Source organism: Bos javanicus, chromosome 5 (genome assembly GCF_032452875.1).
Source record: "Bos javanicus breed banteng chromosome 5, ARS-OSU_banteng_1.0, whole genome shotgun sequence".
NCBI lineage: Eukaryota > Metazoa > Chordata > Mammalia > Artiodactyla > Bovidae > Bos > Bos javanicus.
The window spans coordinates 75,474,291-75,494,516 of NC_083872.1; the positions used below are offsets into that span (position 1 = coordinate 75,474,291).

The 20,226-nt window shown below is 51.7% G+C and overlaps 1 protein-coding gene, 1 long non-coding RNA gene and 1 other non-coding gene across 3 annotated transcripts; 1 reads left to right on the forward strand and 2 right to left on the reverse strand.

Annotated features, from left to right (window-relative positions):
- Positions 1-61: 61 nt before the first annotated feature.
- Positions 62-165, reverse strand: LOC133248969 (U6 spliceosomal RNA). Its single transcript, XR_009736794.1, has one exon. It is a non-coding gene; the product is annotated as a U6 spliceosomal RNA (small nuclear RNA).
- Positions 166-5,431: 5,266 nt separating this feature from the next.
- On the reverse strand, positions 5,432-15,680 carry TXN2 (thioredoxin 2). The gene is made up of 4 exons (XM_061417358.1): positions 15,580-15,680; positions 14,505-14,764; positions 12,404-12,527; positions 5,432-6,256 (listed from the first exon to the last, which is right to left on the reverse strand). Exons 2-4 carry the CDS (start codon positions 14,762-14,764, stop codon positions 6,143-6,145), a joined length of 498 nt encoding a protein of 165 aa, XP_061273342.1. The 5' UTR covers positions 15,580-15,680; the 3' UTR covers positions 5,432-6,142.
- Positions 15,681-15,764: 84 nt separating this feature from the next.
- On the forward strand, positions 15,765-19,045 carry LOC133247916 (uncharacterized). The gene is made up of 2 exons (XR_009736564.1): positions 15,765-15,913; positions 17,358-19,045. It is a non-coding gene; the product is annotated as an uncharacterized LOC133247916 (long non-coding RNA).
- The last annotated feature ends 1,181 nt before the right edge of the window (positions 19,046-20,226 follow it).

Here is a 20,226-nt window from a genome sequence, read left to right on the forward strand (position 1 = left end):
TCAGGCAGGAATATTCTTAATTACTGGACCACCAGGGAAGTCCTAGAAACTTTTTTCTTTCCAAAATGTGGAACACTTTACAAATTTGCATGTCTTGCTTGCACAGGGGCTATGCTAATCCCTGTATCATTCCAGTTTTAGTATATGTGCTGCTGAAGTGAGCACCCTACACACTTTTAACACGGTGCTTACCACGTAATGGCGCTGTGCTCCAACATTACATATATTATCTCATGTCAATCTCTCAACCATAAGGAAGTTATATACTATCTTCCCATTTCAGAGATGAGGAAAAATGAGGATTGACTAGTGAGGGGGATGGCTTTCACTGGAACCAGGTCTTTCTGACTGTGAGGGCCTATTCAAAGCCTAGCTCCATCCCCCTTGGTGGTGCCCCACTCAGCCTCTGGCATCCCCGCCTTCCTCCTGGGACAGAGAAGTCATGTTATTTTTCCATATTTTGCACATGCTGCTCCTTCTGCCTGAAATGCTCTTCCCAGTACCTGCCTCTGACTCTTATCCAATTCTCCCAAACAAAACCCCTCTATGTATTACCCAGCCCTGCAGACTTGCTCCTTATCAGGGCTTCCACTCTTTCTGTGCTTTATCATTATGATGGTGTTTGTTACTTGTTGCTACTCCGGCATTTATACTTTACATTGTATCCATGTGCTTGCTGTAGGATTCTTGAGGGCCAAGGTTCTATCTTTCTCTGCTTTGACTCCTAATTCCTAGCATCAGGCAGCCCAGAGAGGCATCCAGATACACCAGCTGGCTGAGGTTAGGGGGTGAAGCCACTGTGTTGGGACTAGAGAGAATACTGCAGCTTCAGGAGTAGTTCCTAAGCAAAGGACTCCTCTGCCTCCTGCCTGGGGCCAGGGTTGTAAAGGCAGATGAAGGAGAGAGGCCCCAAATCCCCACTCTTGACATGAGAACAGGGATGCTGTGACTCCCCTGGGGATCGGAGAGTGGCCAAGGGGGAGGCTGAGGGGTTGGGGTCCGGCCCCCCACACTCTCATTTCATTCCCTCGTTCCTGGGCACACCACACATCTCTTTGGGCCTCAGTTTCCTCGTATGTGATACGGGAACAATGGTTGCTACCTCAGGTGGGTGTTGGGAGGGTTAGATGTGGGTGGTGCACCTGGCAACGTGGGACACAAAGGGATCCATGCCAAACTGCCTGCCGGCGGGTGGTTGAGGCAGGCAGCCGGCCAGAGACAGACAGCTACACGCCTGTGGTCAGCCAGGAAGCCGGCCAAAGGTGGGGACCCAACTAGCAGCTGTGTAGCAACGGCGTCCTGGCTCACACCCATTGGTGGCTGTGTGGATGGCTGGCTTAGAGGCTGAGCGAGAGGCTGGGTCAGAAGTGGCTCGGAGGCATGGAGACCAGGGGACCAGACTCAGGGTGAATTCCAGTGGGCATTCTCCAAGGGTGAGGTCACCACCAGGAAGGGGGTGGTGGCTGGGGTTAGAGCCAGGACACAGAGCCAAAGGTAAGGCCCACTGCCTGGCACAGTAACAGGCCCCTCCCATGGTGAGGTGCTGGGGTCCTTATTTCTATCTCGGGAAGCCTGGTGTTTCCTGTTTAACATGTAGCTTAGAGTTGGGGGAAGCTGGGGGAGGGGAAGAAGCAAAGCAAAGGACACTTCTTGAGCACCCGCAAGCGGGTCCAGCATGTTTAATCCACATTTCGTGGTGATTAGTTTTAAGCCCAGTTTGAAGATGGTGCAATCAAGGCTCAGAATGGTGGAAAACTTCCCCCAAAGTGAAAGCGGTATAACTAATGGGTGAGAACCCAGAGACTTTGGAATCAAGCATATCTGAGTTCAGACTTGAGCTCCAACACCTGTTCATGCAGAGTTACTAAAGCTCCCTGAGCCTGTTTCCTCATCCGTGAAATGGCAATAATGATAGTCAGTACCTCACTGTGAGGGCTCAGTGAGATGACGCATGTGACATCTAGCCTTCAGGGAGGGCTAGCCACCATTGTCCCTGTTTTGCTGCTGTGACAACTGAGCCTGAGGCTGGTGAGGCCATGTGTGCCCCATTAGTGGAAGGCGAATTCAGGACCTGAACCCAGATCTGATTCTTTCTTCCCGACTTACACCATGGTGCAGTGGCTGGTGGCGGCTTCCAAAAAGCTGGGGAGGGAAGGCTCCCAGATTTCCGGCTGAGCCATGTAAGCCAGGCTGGGGACCGGGGTTTGGGGTCACGCCTGCACCCGGTGTTCCAGGCAGCAGAGAGGAACTGCGACAGCGTGCCTGGAAGCCCTGCTCATTCACGGCATCCTGCCCCTCTGCTGATATTGTTCTCTGGACCCTTCCAACCCATGGCTTGCACATTAGGGTTTCCGGTAGCCTGGCCAAATTACCTTCACTTACCGGAGAAGCCCTCCCCAGGCGGCTGGGGCAGGGGCTCAGCTGCCCTTGGCCCTTCCCCCAGGCGGAGCGTGCTCAGGCAGGCACAGGGAAAGCCCCAACAACATCACCTTGACCAGCAGGTTCTGACCCTGCAGACTGCCTTTCTCAGAGACACTGCCGACCTGCTTGCTCCCTGCTCCTGGAGCCCAGTGAAGAAAAGGCCGTGATTCATTTCTATTTTAGGGTTGGCTAAAGTCAAGGCACTTGGCTTCGGACCCCAACCATCACAAACACTCTGTAACCTGGGCAAGCCTTCCCCCTCGCTGTGCCCTTCTGAGGGTCTGGATGATACTCTAGGACTCCTCACACTCTGACATTGTAACACTTTTACACTTAGGGTGGATTTTCTAGCTCCAAGTCACCCTTTGAGGAACTGCTTCATTTTGTACTGCTTTCGGTAAAAATAAAGATTTTGCTTAAGACAAAAATAAACAATCTGCTTGCCAATGCAGGAGAAGTGGGTTTGATTCTTGGGTCAGGAAGATGCCTTGGAGGAGGAAATGGCAACCCACTCCAGTATTCTCACGTAGAGAATCCCATGGACAGAGGAGCCTGGTGGGTTACAGTCCACGGGTTGCAAAGAGTTGGATACGATTTAGTGACTTAACAACAAACTGGGACTTCCCTGGTAGTCCAGTGGCTAAAACTCTGTGTGCCCAGTGAAGGGGGCCTCGGGTTTGATCCCTGGTCAGGGAACTAGATGCCACATGCCACAAGTAAAGATCCCATGTGCCACAACTAAAGTCAAGAAAATAAATATTAAAGAACAAACAAACAAACAAAAACAACAACAAACTTAAAGTGTAAGCTTCTTGAGGCTGTGGTCACTTTCCCTCCCATGTTTAGAAGGCACCCACCATAGTGGCCACCCTTCATTCATCCAGGTGCTTCTAAGACCTGCTAAGGCTCTTTGGTGCTTAGCAATCCTGTTGGAAACAGGGTCTTGGCCTTTCCACTGATGTCACTTGGCACTCCGTCTCCTCATCTGTGTAATGGGAAGAAGTGGCTGGCAGGGGAGTGGTGGGGTCACAGCAGAGAACATAAGCTCTACAAACTCAAACTTCCATCTCCGCCTCCAGATCAACTGGGTAAACTTGGTATTAGGAGTAGAGGTGCAGAAGCCACATCCCAGGACGTCTCAGGGCTGAGAGGGTTTTGCAGGTGTCTGTGCTGCAGAGGGGTCAGGGGTGTCCCTGTGGCTGCCAGGCCCCGCAGCTGCATTCTCATAACCCCTCTTTCACCGGCCCAGGAACACAAGGCACCCAGAAGGCAACAACAGTGGGGCAGGGGATGCAGAGCCAGCAGCGTCCCGGTGAGATCAGCACCGTGAAATTAGTCAGACGGGATCACCCTGAGATCTTGTGTGCACAGCCAGTGACTCACACCACCAACAGCCTCACAGGCAGAGATGCCAACCTGGGAGGCAGCTGCTCCAGCTCACCTCACCCCGCAGCACACCTTTTAAGGACAGGGAGCTCCGGGCAGCGCAGGGGCCCTGCCTCCGCCCTGAGGCCTTTGCCAGCCCAGCTCCACACCTACTCGGGTTGGGCAGAGGGGCCAGCCCCCTACCTGGGTTCAAATCTGCCGTTGTCACTTTTTAGATATGACCTTGGGCAAGTCAATTTCCCCAAACCGGTTCCTTCACTTGTAATATGGAAATACTTGCCTCACAAGAGAGGAATTAAATGAGGTCATGCACAGAGAAAGTGCTTGGCGAAGGGCACCTTTTAAGGAGTGGCAGTGGAGGCCAGTGGCAAGGGAAGGGCTCAGGCTCAGGCATCAGGGTGCTCAGCTCTGAACTTGAGCCCCAGCCCTTACTTGCTGGGCATTTTTGAGTTACTCAGCTCTGCATCAGTGCCTCTCGTATAAAGATTGCTGATGCTACCAGCTTTGTCAGCCTCTTGTGGGGTTAGGATCACGTACTCCATTTTATAAGGTGAGGGGGGCACTGCAGGAGCAGAGCCAGCCCAGGTGTCTGGGGGTTGTGTCCTGGACAAGTTCCCAAGCTCCCTCCATGGGTCTGGTATGTGAATGGGAGCAGTGATGAGAATGCCCGACTTGCGGGGCTGCTGTGGGGGAGGTACTGAGAACAGTGCCTGGCACCCAAGAAGCATCCCTCAACACCGCCTGTTCTCATTCATCTTACACACAGCTCTTGGCCTTTCTCCACAAATGCCAGTTGCTGGTTTACTTCCTTTTTACATGCCTGTGACAGATTCCAGGCCGGCGGCCTTCCCAAGGCCACAGGCCTTGCTGCTGAGCTAGCCCTGCCCTCTGGTGCCCATCACAGACTTCTCAAGGCAGCCCTGGGGCTGACCGCTCAAAGACGCTGCAGTAAGTCAGGCAGTTCCAACAGGGACACTAAGAACACCGAGTGCACGCAGCACCCTAGGGCCAAGGGGAAGGACACCCTGCAGCCTGGTATCCATAGCGTGGGTCTCTCAGCTGGCAAGTGAGCCAAAGGGTGGCTTGGCCACAGGAGAAAAAGCGATGGGCTTTGCTGGCTGGAAACCTGGTTTGCCTGGCACCCTCCTCCGTGGGCCAAGGGAAGCCTGGGAACAAGAATGGGCGGAGAGCCTGGTCTCAAAGCCTCTTGAGTTCCTGCCTACACACAGGAAGGACAGCCCGCCTCCTGATGGGCTGGGATGGGCATGGGGCCGGCCAGGTTTCCCAGAGTGTGTACACAGGAGTGAGTACCCGGTTAGCAGAGGTGGCCCCTGGGGATCAGTGACAAGAGCCCAGGCTTCAGAGGCAACCAGCTCTGGGCAGAAGCGTGGGCTCTGCACCCTGAGAGCCTCCATGTCCTCACCTGCATAATGGGGACCACAAACTCCCTTCTGCCTGACGTGTGTGTAAAGCCGTCCCCGAAAGAGTGGCCACCACTGACAACAGCAGTCACAGGAATGGCTGGTCAAGGGCAAGAGGGTGGTGGGGGTCGGAGGGGGAAAACAGCAGCAGCCTGGGAAGGGGTCACAAGTGCTCCCAGAGCCCAGACAGAGTGGAAGCTGGCGACAGTGCAAACCCTAGCTTTATTGGTCCGGTTTTTTCACAGTGAAGCCTCAGAGAACCAAAGGGCCAGCTAATGGTGAGGGAGTAGTGTCTTGAGCTTTCCAGAGTCAAGGGTCTACAGGACGCCCATAGCCCAACACATGTCCGCTGCCCTGGCGCCTGGGAGCAAAGAGGGAGGGGTGTCTCTGGGGGGATGGGTGTGGGCCCAGGGCCTGTTCTTCACCATGGGAGGTGGAAGGGATCACATAAAGTTCTTTATTACAGACCTACAAAAAATGAGAGAATTACATGTATTACTCTCACTTGTCTGGGTTTCTTTTTTCCTTGTCTTTTCACAAAACAGCAGCAAGAAAGAAAAATGCAGGAGGCAGGTGAGCCAGGCCCCGGGATTCAGATCAGAAGGGAGCAGGGAGGCAGGACGAAGCTGCTACTGCAGGTTGGCCCTGGGCTCTGTCCCAGCATCCCGGGAGCAGGGCCTCAAGCCCGTTTTTCAGTAGCCCTGTTCCTCGGTGGCCACCCTGGAGGGCAGCAGGTCAGGAGCACTTGGGGCTCCTATGTTTGGAGGCCTGGTCTCCAAAGCACAGGCCCACAGGGGCCAGACAGAGGAAGGCGGCGGGAGGGGCCAGCACAGAAGGGTGGTGAGTTCTACTGGGGTCACCCCGGGACCTCGGGGCCCCGGCAGGCAGGGGCAGTCAGGATGCTTCCCTGCTTGTCAGCCAATCAGTTTCTTCAGGAAAGCCTCTAGCTGGTCTTCATCCTTGATCCCCACAAACTTGTCCACCACATCCCCATTCTTCATAGCCAGTACGGTGGGCACAGCTGACACCTGGGTGGAGAGGACAAAGGAGGTCAAGTCACTCACAAGTGAGCTCTTCTCCACATTAGCTCCAAGCTCTGGGGAGCGGGCTGCTGGCTCAGGCCTTGAAGTGACTGCCCAGAGCCACAGGCGGGGCCCCCTCCCTTTGCGCAGGGGGACTTCAGGGCCTGGAGGTCCACCCGCTGGAGCAGCTTTTCCACTGTAGGCTCCCAGCTGTACCCTTCCTCCACCAACCACATGACTGACTCACTGTCCCAGTGGTTTGGCTGGAATGACAGGAGAGATTAAAATAACCCATGCAGCTGCAGGCCCAGGCTGGGGGTGGGGAGGAGCTGAGGGGCAGCCTGGCACTCTTTAGCTGGGGGCCTTGGCCAGGTCACACCACCTTTGGAACCTTGGTGCCCTCTCCTGTGAAATGAGGATGAGTCTCGTTGGTGAAGCTTTAGGACAGAAATTAGAGGTTTGTATATAAGGCTGAGTGGTCAGGAGCTCAGGCTCTGGGGCTGGTTGATCGAATCTTGACCCATTTGGGGCGAGCCACTCCATCACTCTGAGTCTCGTGCTTTCACCAGGAAATGGAGATACTACCGGGACTTCAATTAGCGGGTACGAGGGCTGCATGGGGTAATCTAGGCAAAATCTCAGCACAGTGCCCTGCCCTGAGCACACAGGGAGCACCCCACAAATGAAGGCTACAGTGGGCACATCACAAAAGTCGAACCTAGGGCCGCGAGCAAGCTCCTCTGGCTCCCTGTAATGATGGTTAACGGGGTCCAGAAATTCACTGACTCACACTGGGAGTGTGGGAGGTGGGGCTCAGCCTTGAGAGCTGATGTTTATTTATTAGAGGGCTGGACATTCCTGGCCTGTGAAGCGTTTTCTGAAGCTCCCCCAGGGGACCTGTACAGATTACATGGTACATAAATGAGGCTGAAGACCTGCTCTGGCATGGCGCATTTTCTGCTGCCTGGGCGCCCCGCCTGGTATCTGTGGGCATTTGATGAAAAAAAACCATATAAACAGAACAAGATAAACACAGACTTTTCTTACATACAAGTTAACTACAAAGTAACAACAGTGATTTCTAAAACATACCATGTTTTCACATATTCCAAGTGCGGTCCTGCTGGTGAGTCACTTGGGAGGCCAGACTTAAGATTCAGAATGTTCTAACTGCGCACACGGCAGTTACACAACAGAAGTGCAGGCCCGACCAGTCACATCTCGGGTGCCCCACGCACTGACTGTGGCAGGCTGTGCATCCCTCTCCTAAGAGGCTTTGCATGACCTAGCCTTCAGGCCCCTTCAAGGACTGTCCTGGGGCTGCTGTGGGCAGCAACTGACACACTTCCCAGAGGCAGTGTGCAGACAGACCCACTGGCGGTGCTGGGCTGGCCATGTGTGCCCTGTCATGGTCCCACCACCGGCTCCTGTCCTTGTCACTCCTGCCCCTGGCGTGGGTGACAGCAGGAAGCACAAGGATCCACCACGTGGCTGCTGGCTTCTGGGTCCAGAAGGCGCCCTCAGGATGCAGTCCCTGGAAGTGCCCCCGAGCCTGCACGTGGTCTCTTGCGCCCTCTAGTGGTCTGTGGAGGCAGTGGCCTCACACCTGGCAACTCTCCACTGAGCCCCAGAGGCTCAGGCACTAACTGCTCCACTTTACTTGCTGGACCTCACCTATCCTGTGCTTCTTTAACTAAGATGAAACTGTATCTCAATGTCTGAGGAGAGGTCTGATTGTTTTTACAGGTCTTCCCTCTAAGCAGGACCCTATGCTCACTGAGGTGGCTTGGAGTAGACTGTTTTCCTCCTGAATTCTAGATGATCCCCTGTATAATAATCGCATTAGTGTAAACTCATGTACATGGTTACACATGCAGACAGTGCTGTAGCTGGGTGTACAGCAGACATGCTGCGGCTGCATTTTCATGACAACCAAGGTCTAGTCATTACTTATCAAGGGAGTTCTTTGAGGTCTGAGCCTAGACACACAGACAGACACACACAGAGCCAAGCTCCTGCCAGAGCAGGATCTCCCAGGACACTGCAGGGATACCTGAGCTATGACTGGACTCTCCTCATCCCCGAGGAGGAGGAGGTGGCTTTGCTGACCCTGAGTTCGGCTCACAAATCTGGAGGGGCTGGTGCTTGTAAAGACTGCCTTAAATGGAAGTGCACAGGGCCTTGGCACATTCTTCTGGAATGGTGATGTGAGTTTCAGGGGATTGTGGTAGAGCAAGAATTCAACTTCCCTCTCCATTCTGGCGCCACTGAGGCAGGCGAGGGGCCAGAGAAGGAATGAAAGGATGCACTAAAATGTGCTGCCTTCCTCCTGACCAGGAAGCCACGTGGAGGTGGCCCAGGCTTGGCTAAAGACCCCAGGAACCCAGGAGAGGTAACGCCTGTGTGTGTCTCCACCCCGCCCACACCGCCACTGTGCTTGGCGCCCTGCCTTGTCCTCTCCTGTCTCAGCCCAGTTTCCTCTATTTGTGAACTGCTAAGGACCTCCTGGCGGAGAAGGCAATGGCACCCTACTCCAGTACTCTTGCCTGGAAAACCCCATGGGCGGAGAAGCCTGATAGGCTGCAGTCCACGGGGTCTCACAGAGTCGGACACAACTGAAGCGACTTAGCAGCAGCAGCAGCAGCAAGGACCTCCTGCAGACAGCCGCAGCACTTGCTATTGATAAGTCGCTAAGTTACTATGTATTACTTCAGAAGTACTATGTATTACTTCAGTAATGCTGAAATACTATGATTCAATGAACTGTCTGTGAGGTTATGGTGGCAGTGGTGGTTTAGTTGCTAAGTTGTGTCCAACTCTTGTGACCCCGTGGACTGTAGCCTGCCAGGCTCCTCTGCCCATGGGATTCTCCAGGCAAGAATACTGGAGTGGGCTGCCATTTCCTTCTCCACTGTGAGGTTATATGGACCATTAAAAAAATTTCAAACAAAAAACCCAAACAATGTACCCCAAATGTTGGCAGTGATTTGTTTGGATAGTAAGATTACTGCTATTTGGTTGTTCTGAAAATGCTGTTTAAAGGGCATTCTCTGTAAGATGAGATAAATAATGAAACTCCACGTGTGAGGTGAATATCAGAAGCCCCAGAGAACAGCATTAAGGGTCAAGGTCCACACCCCGAGCCACTCTTTCTCTGCAGAGTCTGAACAATCGGGGGAATGCCCAGCCAGAGAACCTGAGGAGCTGGGGAAGAAGAGGGCCCTTCACTTGGCCAACTCAGGGCAGTGTGTGTGTGTGGCGGGGGGAGGCACACCCCAAGGCCCTGGGCGACTTTCCCTCCTCTCTCCTTTGGGAGATGGTGAAATTTTAGGGTGGATAGTTAATGGAAACATAGAGTGTGGTGGCAGGGGAGAGGAATTTGTGCAAGAAGGAGACACACCCTGGGAGTGTGTGCTGGGCTCGAGAGTGGCAGAAGAGTTTGGGGAGAAGCCCCTAATTCCCTGAATATGACTTAAAGCAGCTTCTCCAAGTTCATTCACCATTTGGAAAAGGCCTTCAGGCCTTGGAGGAAGCTGTCCCAGGAGGAACTATGGATCCCTTAGCTGAGACGTCCTCAGACTCTCTTCCAAAACACCAGGTGTGAAGGAAGGAAGGACGGGGGTAGGGGAGGGGTCAGGAAGAATCACTGAGGGAGCTTCCTAAGCCAACAATGACCTGGCAACTGGTCAGCTCAGGACCTGGCAAGACCAAAATGCTGTGTCCAGGTGACAGGGCCCAGCAGCCTTGAGGTCCCTCTGTATGACCCATGTACTCTCTGGACGGTGGACAGAGAAGACCCTACAAGAGGACCCCTCCCCTGCCACACACTTTCCAGGCTTAACCACAGGATTTCAGGGCCAGGCTTAACCACAGGATTACCAGGAACGCAGACTCCCAGCAATGCTGGCAAGGTGGTCCTGGGAATTCTCATCACCTGTGTGACCACAGCTGGAGGAACTGGGTTATCCCTTGTAACTTTATAGTTACCACAGCTCCTGGGGCACTGGATGTCAGTGCTTGGGATGTGTCAGCCTAAGTTCTATTGGCTGAGACCAAAGCTGTGGTATCAGGAGGGAGGGAGCCTAAGACACGTGAAGTCTGTCTGTCCTCCTGGGGTGGCCAGAAGCTCCAGCCCTGAACTCACACTGGAAGGCCACACCCACTCCCACAGCTCCCGTGGGTCTCTGGGGAAGGATGGACAAGCAATGAAAGCTGGGGGCCCCTAAATGGCCAGACCAGTGCCTCCCTGACTGAACGATCAGTGGGAAAGCTGAGCCCTGTAAGCCGTTCTGGTCACCCAGTGCTGTGGGCAGTCTTACTGGGGTATCATCCCCCCAACCACCTGCAGTCATCATCCGTGGCTTTGCCTGCCCAGCATCTCTTGCCCTTGCCTCTGGTCAGGGCAGCCCGGCTTTCCTTGAGGGACCACTCCCAGCCCCAGGTCCAGGTCTGGGGCAGCCAGCCTATTCTCACCCTGCCCCCACCCATTCCTGCCACAGGGACTGTGGAGGACAGGCACCTCTACTTCATCTGGTCTCAAGGCAATCAAACATGGACTTCTAAAGTCTGAGAAAGGGAGAGGCCACCTCTTTCATCACTACTACCAAGAAAGAGTGAAGGTTCACTATGGCCAGATCCAGATATTTCAAGAGAACCAGAAATATGGATTTTCACATGAAATCTTCTTTGTTTTAAATACTAGCATCCAGCCCATTACTAAAAAAAAACCAAACAAACCACTTTGAGGGCCAGACCAGCCAGCCCAATCAAGTCGCTGAGCCAGATGTGACCCACAGGCCACCAGGTATGTGACCTTGGCTCTGTAATGACTGTCTTCAGCATGGCTATTCAGGCTCCTCCCAATGTGGCCGAAGTCAGCCTTCCCAGCCTCCTGTTTGCTCACTCCTTGCTCAGCCCTTCACCCTGGCCAACCAGCCACAATGGACCACTCCCTGTTCTCCAAAGACAGGTCTCCATGGCCCAGAGGATGCCTTACATCCACATATTTCCTGCTCCTCTTCCTCTGGCCCACTCTGCACCAGGCATGCAGGCCCTGATGTTCTCTGAGCAAATGTGTGAGACCCTGACCTTATGGTCTTTGTAAAAGATATCTGCTCTGCCAGAATCCACCTCCAAAGAGCTGCATTGCTCATTCTTTACTCCTTCCAGGTCTCTGCTCAGATGATGCTTTTCAGTGAGGCCTTCCCTACCCAACCCTTTAAAAAAAGGAAACCCTCCCTGCCCTAGGCCCAGCACTCCCACCTGCTCTTCTTGATTTCTTTTTTCCCAGGACACTTATTATCTGAAACAAGGAACAGTGACCTGTGGCCCACAAGTCTAACCCGCCACCTGGAATTTTGTAAATGAAGTTTTCTGGCACATGGCCGTGCCCATTCATTTAGATTCTATGGTTACCCTTGAGCTACCAGACAGGTCAGCATTTGCAACAGAGACCAGTGTCCTACAAAGCCTCAAACAGGTACCATCTTGTCCTTTAGAGAACAAGTTTGTGGATGCCCAATCTAAAACACTAGCACTCAGGCTCCACGAAGGCAGGGACTCTGTCAGTTCTGTTCACTGCTGCATCCTCAGCCCCGAGTCACAGCCCTGGCATTGAAGGCACTCTGGATACATGTCTGCTGAAGAAATGGACAAGTCAATCAAACACGGGAGAGCAGCTTATGTCTTCGTGTCTGTGTGCTCTTGGCCCTGCCTTCTTCTCTGTGCATTCTTCACGGCTCCGCTCAGAGGGTCCCTCTAATGTGACATGTTCCTTGTCCCCTCTACCTCCCTCCCTGTTCCCCTTGGAACAAGGAGCTCATCTTGTTTGTGCCAGAATCATGTACGCCTGGCACACTGCAGGGACAGATGGATGAATCCATGAATGAGGGTGGGCCATCAACTTCCTGAGACTCAGAGAAAAACCCAGTGTTTGGGGTCATACATCCCAGTTCCTAAAGGTATTGAAGAGACAGGAGGCTCAGAGGGTTAATGGAGTCACAGCTGCAAAGTGCTCTAAACCCCCGAGAGCTCTAGAAAGAATCAGGACAGCCCCTTACTGACTCCCTGCTGGTCCCTAAGACATTTCCAGCTACCCCGTGACCCCAAGCACCCTCACCAGTTGCCCTGTAGCAATCCCCTGCCGATCCATACCTCATACTCTAGGGCGAGGTCTGTGTGGTCATCGATATCCACTTTGGCCATCACCACCTTTCCATGCTGCTTGGCCACCACCTTCTCTAACCGGGGCCCCAGGATCTTGCAGGGACCACACCATCTTGGAAGGGGAGAAAGAAGCATCCCATCACAGAAGTGCTCGCCCAACGATCTATAGTCCTCTAGGACCTTCCCTCATCCTGTGTCTTTCTGCTGGACCCTCTCCCCTTGTCACCTCTCCCTACAGTGTGTGAATATTAACCTGCGATGCTGACAGGCTGGTTAATTACAGGAGACTCTGCAACTAGGGAATTTTCACAGGTCCTGGATTTCTAATAACACGGGCCTCATCCTAAGACTCTTAGAAAGGGTATTTCTTAGAAATGGGATTTGAAGTTAAAACATTTAGGTTCAAAGACACGCTTCCTCACCAATCAGCCGATTATTCTGAAGCCTCAGTCTCCTCATGTGAAAGAGACTGTGGCTGTCAAAGCTCTGATGATAAATTAACTAAGATGACGTGGATAAATGTGTTTTGTAAGCTGTGGAGTTACTTCAAACACCTCACAGCCTCAGAACTAAGGGAGCAGAAACCAGTGGCTATGGAGTTTCATGACATGCCAGTCACGGCACCAGGACCTCCTCAGTTTTTACTACTCAAAACCCTCAACCCAGCAAAGAAAAAAAAAAAATCTTCCTAAGAAACTGAGGCCCATACAAGTTCCCAGAACTGTGCAAGGTCTGGGACTGCATCCAAGACTGTGTTCCAAGGGTCCTCTTTGAGGCCTGGGTTACTCTGTGATACCTGAGGCCCTGGGTCAACTGCCATGACTGCACTGGACACAGATGTTGCCCTCCAAGTGGTAAGCCTAGGCTGTTATCCCTAAGTATGTGGCACTAAGGACAGTGGCTGGCACTCAGTGAACAAACTCACCCCTTGCTTTCTTGGTGGGGAAGAAGATGAGGCATCAGCCAACTCTTTATGCATCTTGGAAGCCCTCTCTGGTGTGCTCACCAGACCAGGATGGCAGGATAGCTCTGCCTTCCATGAATCCTTGGTTGGTGACTCCCATTTTATTCTTAGCCTTTAAAACCCTTCGCATTCAGAGATTCCAACAAATGAACTCACAACACCTAAAAACGCAGTCTGCAAGACTTTATCTCCTACCACAAATGAAGACAAGAAGCAACAAGGCCATCACATGGTCTGCCCAAGGTAACATGGTGAGTCAGAGAAAGAATAGGAACGAAAGCAAAAGAATCTGTCAGTGGTTTGCCCAGAAGGCCTTCCAACTTTTAACTCAGGCTACACTGGTTCCTTTCAGGCTGCCCTACTCTGAGGGGTTTGTCCAGTAGTTTTGGAGTCAGGCATCAAGCCAGGTCTCAAAGGTCTAGAAATGAAGAAGGCTAGGCCAACCACCAGAAGACCATAGGCACTTAAATATCCCTAAAACAAACTCATACAGCATTGGAAAGAAACTCTCTGCCCATGGCCTGCAAGTGTGGGCACCACTGCAATGGCACTGAAAACTTTTTGCCAGCCCTTTCCAGTCTGGATGGCAAGAGTTAGTTAAAATAAAACTAACCCTCTGCAGGGATCTGTATACGTTTGGTATACACCAAAGGTCAGATGATGCTAGAGGCATGTTTTTCCTGATTTGGTTCAAGCTGAAAATGACCTGAGCCTTTTGGGTAGTGAGATACAGAATATAAGTGCTTCCAAGCACTAATCATAGTGAGTTGTTGTTTTTTTTAAGTTATTTTTAATTGAAAGATAACTGTTTAACAATATTGCATTGATTTGTGTCATACATCAATATGAATCAGCCATAGACATACAGAGTTTACAAGACTGTTTACTAGTCTGTCTCCTATCAAACTGCATGTAATCTTTGAGAGAAGGGACTGGGTCTCCTCAACCTTTGCAATGAGTCTACGTATGTTGTTGTTGTTCATTCACTTAGTTGTATCTGACTTTTTGTGACCTCGAGTCAATGTATGAGAAGTATCAAATGGAGTACTGAGACACAGAAGCCTCTCAATAAACAAATACCTGAATAAGTGATACCCCAGTCTTCCGCGAACCCCCAGGACTCACTGTGCATGGAAATCCACAACCACTGGTGTCTCACTATTGACAACTCGGTCTTGAAAATCAGGTCCATCCTGGATGTTAAAGGTTGTTGAACAGACTCTGGTGGTGTATATAGACCGGGCTTGGCTGGGTGTTACTGTCAGGTAACCAGGACTGTACTGTGGGGTCTGCAGGGCCCTGGAGGCGACGGGTGCCCACCGACTCTGAGAGGGCTTCCCGGAGATTATGGAGGTCAGGAACCTCCTCAGAAGTCGCTGAGCCATCTGTGAGGGGAAGAGGCAGGGACAGTGGGGGCAGTCAACACATCAAGAAATAATAATAATAAAAAGGTATGTGGGAGTACCGTGGTGGTGGTGGTGGGGGTGGGGTTCAAGATGCAGGACCAGAAGTAAAACGCCGGAAAATAATACATAAGATTTCTGGAGTAGAGGTGAGTAAAGAATGAGAATCAAAGGGAAGGAATCAATAACCATCATAGGTTAAAAAAAAAAAAAAACAAAACAGTACAAGAAAACTGGGTCGACAACCAACGAATCAAGATATTATGGAATTACAATAGAAGAGGAGGAACCAATATTTACAGAGCATCCGCTAACAGTCAGGTATCTTACATACATTAGTAACATATACATATCAACCTTGCAAAGGTTTCAATAACGCTATCACTCAAAAGGATTCCGAGGCTCAGGTAAATTGTGACATGCCCAAAATACATTATTAAATAAGAGTCAACAACAGAACCCAAGGCGGTCTGAGAAATTCTTACTCTATCGATTACTCTTCTTAAAAGTGTTTAATGGAAAATTAAAGACAAAGAGAGCGTTGTCAAAGGATCAGGAAAGAGGAACCACAACAATTCAGGGAGCAACGAAGAGGCATGGGGGCAGGAGTGTGGGGGAACTAAAAAGGAGGGACATGTGTGTAGAAGGAACTGGGGAACTGGACGCCAGCAGGGACCCCGGCTCCTCGGAAAGCAGGTTCCCCCCTCCAGGGTCTCCGCCCGCCGGCCCGCACAGGAAAACGCCCGCAGTGTGCCTCAGCCGCAACACCACCTCGAGCCACCCCAAGGGCCTCCTACCTCCCTGCAGCGAGAGCAGAGGGATGCACAGCGGGTCCCTCCGCACCGGTCAAGGGCACTTCTGTTGTCACTTCCTGAGGGGGCGAGCCTTTACTGTCACTTCCGGGGACAGGCAACCTAGAGCACGTCTTTCCGCAACGCGAGGGAAGACGGGGGCGGAGCCTCAGTTGAAAACCGGAAGAAAAGGACTCCTGGAGGAAGAAACCGGAAGTGGGGCCGTTATTTAGGGGAGAGACCGGAAGGGGCGTGTCTTCAGAGGAGGAACCGGAAGAGGCAGGCAGGCCGAAGAGGAGGAGCCGGAAGAGGAAGGGAAGGAGGAGCGGGCGTCCGCAAGGTACTGGCTGTAGAGAAGGGCGGGAGGTGTGGTTCCGGAGTTTGCAAACTCTTGCCCTATCGGCCGTACAACATCGACCACTCCTTTGTCTCATTGCCTCGGTGCTTCTTTGGAGCCAAAGAGGGCGGTTTGTGGCTCTTGTCTGTCACAAGCGATTGTATAACCTCAGGGTTTGGGGCAAGTCACCCTGCCCCTGGGGGCTTCAGTTTCCCAATATGTGACATGAAAGGCTATACTTATTCTCCCCCCAGGACCCTCAAGCTCGTCTCTTTGGAGTGCTGGGGAACTGGGCCCAGACTAGATACCAGATGGCGATGTTACTTGGAGGGCTTGCCTTTGAGGCCCCACGTAAAGTGTGATGACCTGTGAACCTGCTTGGGCCTGGGTCTTGCTTGCACATCTGTTGTCACTGTCATGGACAACAGGGGTTTAGGCACGTGTGTCCCAGGCTGGTGTCACAGTCACCCCATGTCTCTCCTGTACCCTGTACCTTACCTTATAACCTGTTCTGTGAATACATCAGTGCCTTTTCCTTCCTCCTTGCCTTTGCTTAATTTGAATTTTTTTTTCCTCTGTCCATTTGGTAGAATACCTACTCATCACCTCTTATTTGAGCAACATTTCTTGCCTCCGTCTCCCTGGTGCTTTGTCCAGAACTTTGACACGTTGCACAGTGTCTGTCTTCCACGAGATCATGTGCTTCCTGAGAGTAGGGATTTGTAGCTTTTACACATTTCCATAGGCCCAGCACCAACCTGATATAGTGCCTGACTCACAGAGAATGTGCCATAGATGCTTATTAAAGTGCATATCTTTTGATATCCCAGAGAATGGTTCACAGTCTGAGTGGTTATATGACTTGCCCAAGGTCGTGAAGCAGGTAAATTGGCAGAGCCCCATCTCTCACACCTCCATTTCAATCTACACTCCAGCCAGTGGGAATTATTATTTCATAGTTTGCTTAAATCTCTCTTGTATGCTTGTGCTCTGTAGTTGCTACTCCCAATGACTGGAAGGCTTTTCTCTCTACTGTCCATCTGAGGAAATGCTGCCAGCTACCAGATTAGGCATCATCTCTGGGGACACATACCTGATGCTCTTCGAGTGGGGTTAAATTGCCTCCACTGGGCTTCCACAGCCCCTGTGCATCTATCAATCAGTCACACACTCAGTGCTCGAGTTCGCTACTGTTTACTCCTCACTCACTATGCTGTCAACACCTGGTGGTCTCTGTCTCTCCGTTGCTTACTTTGGAATACAGCTGTGTGTTGTTGTGCACGTGTGCTCAGTCGTGTCCGACTTTTGCGACCCCGTGGACTAGAACCCGCCAGTCATCTCCATCTATGGAATTTTCCCGGCAAGAATACTGGAGTGGGTTGCCATTATATCCTCTAGGGGAATCTTCCTGACCCAGGGATTGAACCTGCCTTTCCTGCCTTGGCAGGTGGATTCTTTACCACTGAGCCACTTGGGAATCCCTGGAAGGCAACTGTGCTCACCGCTATACCACCAACATGCTGATTTTGGGGCTTGGATCATCATAGTGGGTGCTCAGTGAGTATGTGTTCCAAGAACAAAGAACAGGGACCCAAATCATACCTTTGACTCCAGATCCTATTTTCCCTACCACATTGCATGGGCTAGTTGTGCCTTTCCAAAGTCATTGCCATGTTTTCCTCCAGTTCATTTTGGCCACATCATGCTGTTATTTGTTCTCTGTCCAACTGGCAGGTTCACTGGCTCACTCCCCAGGCAGGCAGGGCCACAGCCACAGCTGTTCAGGGACCTTCCTCTGGGATAGGGTGATGACCTCCTTGGAACAGGTCTACATTCCCTGGTCAGCCTTCCACTAAATAGAGTCTCTTGTCTGTTGTGGGCAGAAGACCAGGGACGGGCATGGGCAGGCATGGTCTCCTCCACCTTGTCTGAGCTCTTGTTTTTGCCTCTGCCTCCACCTAGGACTGGAGCCAACAGTGATGATCTGTAGCGGGACCCCAGACCCCCTGCCTCGCCTGAGGTCAGCGTCCGTTGGTGCAGCTGTTGCTGTTAATGCCAGATGCCATCTGGCAGGGGCGCTCCCATCCTGACTGTTTTCATTTCTGTTTTTCTGTATCTTCAGTGCTTTATCTTCCAGGGCCTCTTTGTTCAGTCGCTAAGTCACGTCCAACTCTTTGTGACGCCGTGGATTGCAGCTCACCAGGCTTCCCTCTCCTTCTAATTAACCCTGTTTAGCATTTCCACAGCATTTTCTAGAAGGTCAATTTCCCTGATTAATCCACATCCTGAATTCCAAAGGAGGACCAATCCTGTTTATCCTCACTCCATAGTCACTGCACCTCCATTGACCTCAGGCTTCTCTGCTGAGAAATGGGAAGAAGGAGGCCTTCCTCCTAGAGGGCTGTGAGGTTGCAAGAAGGATGGAGCGCAGGGTCTGGCACGTTGTTAGTGCCTGATGATGAAGGTGTCTTCTTCCACCTGCAGGGTGAGAACCTGGGAGAGGGTGGCACTCACAGTGGGCTGCAGAGGGGCTGGAGAGGGGCTTCCCAGCCCTGTGGGGGGTCCACCTGCTCAGCCAGAGCTGACCTGTCCTGGCTCTGGTTCAGTTACGAGGCAGGCTCAGGGCTCAGATGTGAGGGGAGGAGAAGGAAGCTAGGACTGGCAGTCTGAGCTAGAGTACAGCTTCTGCCCTCTTACTTACGTACTGCAGGGTTTTTCAACCTGTGGTATGTGAGCCACCTGTGGGTTTGAGAATTCAATTTAGTGGGTTGTGAAAGTCGCTCAATCGTGTCCGACTCTTTGCGACCCCATGGACTATACAGTCCACGGAATTCTCCAGGCCAGAATACTGGAGTGGGTAGCTGTTCCCTTCTCCAGGGGATCTTCCCAGCCCAGGGATAGAACCCAGTCTCCCATATTGCACATGGATTCTTTACCATCTGAGCCACCAGGGAAGTGGGTTGTGATCAGCTTTTAAAAAAACAATCGTGGGACTTCGCTGGAGGTCCAGTGGTTAAGACTCCTCACTTCCACTGCAGGGGGTGCAGGTTCAGCCCCTGGTCTGGGAACTAAGATCTCATATGCTATGTGGCACAGCCAAAAAATAATAAAAGAAAATCAGACTTTTTCAGAGTACATTGCATATTTTAAGTATTATTTTGTGAAATATTTCTTGGTGTTATGTCGACATATCTTTGTGTCCTAGGTTGTGATAAAGAATGTATTTCTTACTGTGGATCATGGTCAAAGGGTTTGAAAGCTACCGATCTATTGAAGAGTTACCAAACATCTGACACTGTTCTGAACACCCTTTATGTATTAATTCATTTACCCTACAACCCTGTAAGGTTGTTACTGTTACAGCCCTTGTCTTAGAGATAGAGAAAATGAGTCACATAGAGGTTAGGTATCTTGTCCAGAATCATCCATATAGTAGGAGGTGGAAGCTTAAAGGTGATGTACTTCCCCTAGCAAGGATTTAATTTAACCTGAGACATTTAATTTAACCTCTTCCCCACCCACCCCTAGGACCAGCCAGCCAATCTAGGGCACCAGAGGGCAGTGTCAGGCTCAAACCCTTGCAGCTGGTGGTGAGGCAGGTGGGCAGCAGCAGTTTTCAGCTGTGGCTCTAAGGAGAGGCGCCCACACGGTGGCAGTATGGTCTCGCAGCCTCCCCTAGGGCTGGCCACCATCGCGGGATCACAGCTACCTCAAGTCTTCAGGGGACAAGGCCGTGGTACAGGTGCCTCTCGGAGACCATGTGTTTGGGGATTTCATGGCTGGAGGGAGGTACCTTAAAATAAAACACAAAGACAGAGATGGTGGGTCACAGTCTAAATTGATAGTGAGTTTCTCTTCAGGAGGTGTTGCTCCTGGAGTATCTTTGCTTTTTGTCTTTTGTGTGTTTTTTAAAGCACTGTTGCAGAACAATTAGAATTGTGACTTATGTTTTGCAATTCAGGAAGCTGGTTTCATGTGATTCATGTTCTGTCACGTTTCCAACAATTACACAATGTCCCCTCACCCCTTTCTGAATATGAAGACGAGCCTGAAACAGTGACAGTACCCTTAACTCCTAGACTGGCAGGAGCGCCCTCCTGGGACGGTAGGTCTGGAGTGTCATGGCTGTGATGTGGTGGTGGGGGTGGTATGTGTTATTACCTCCCTTGCCCACCCCGTGTCCTCAGGAGACACATACAGGCTGGGCACCAGGGCTCATTCTAGATTCCACTCGCTGTTGAGGTGAGGCTCCTCACGTGTTCCTGTCTGGTCAGGTCTGGTGGCTCAGATTCTGTCCGGCAGGGCAAAACCTGCAG

Coding starts and splice junctions, on each gene's coding strand:
- TXN2 (XM_061417358.1), bottom strand. CDS start 14,764: ATGGCTCAGCGACTTCTGAGGAGGTTCCTGACCTCCATAATCTCCGGG. Junction 12,528..14,504: donor GTTGTGGATTTCCATGCACA/GTGAGTCCTGGG, acceptor TCCCCTTCCAAG/ATGGTGTGGTCCCTGCAAGA. Junction 6,257..12,403: donor ACCTCGCCCTAGAGTATGAG/GTATGGATCGGC, acceptor CTCTCCACCCAG/GTGTCAGCTGTGCCCACCGT.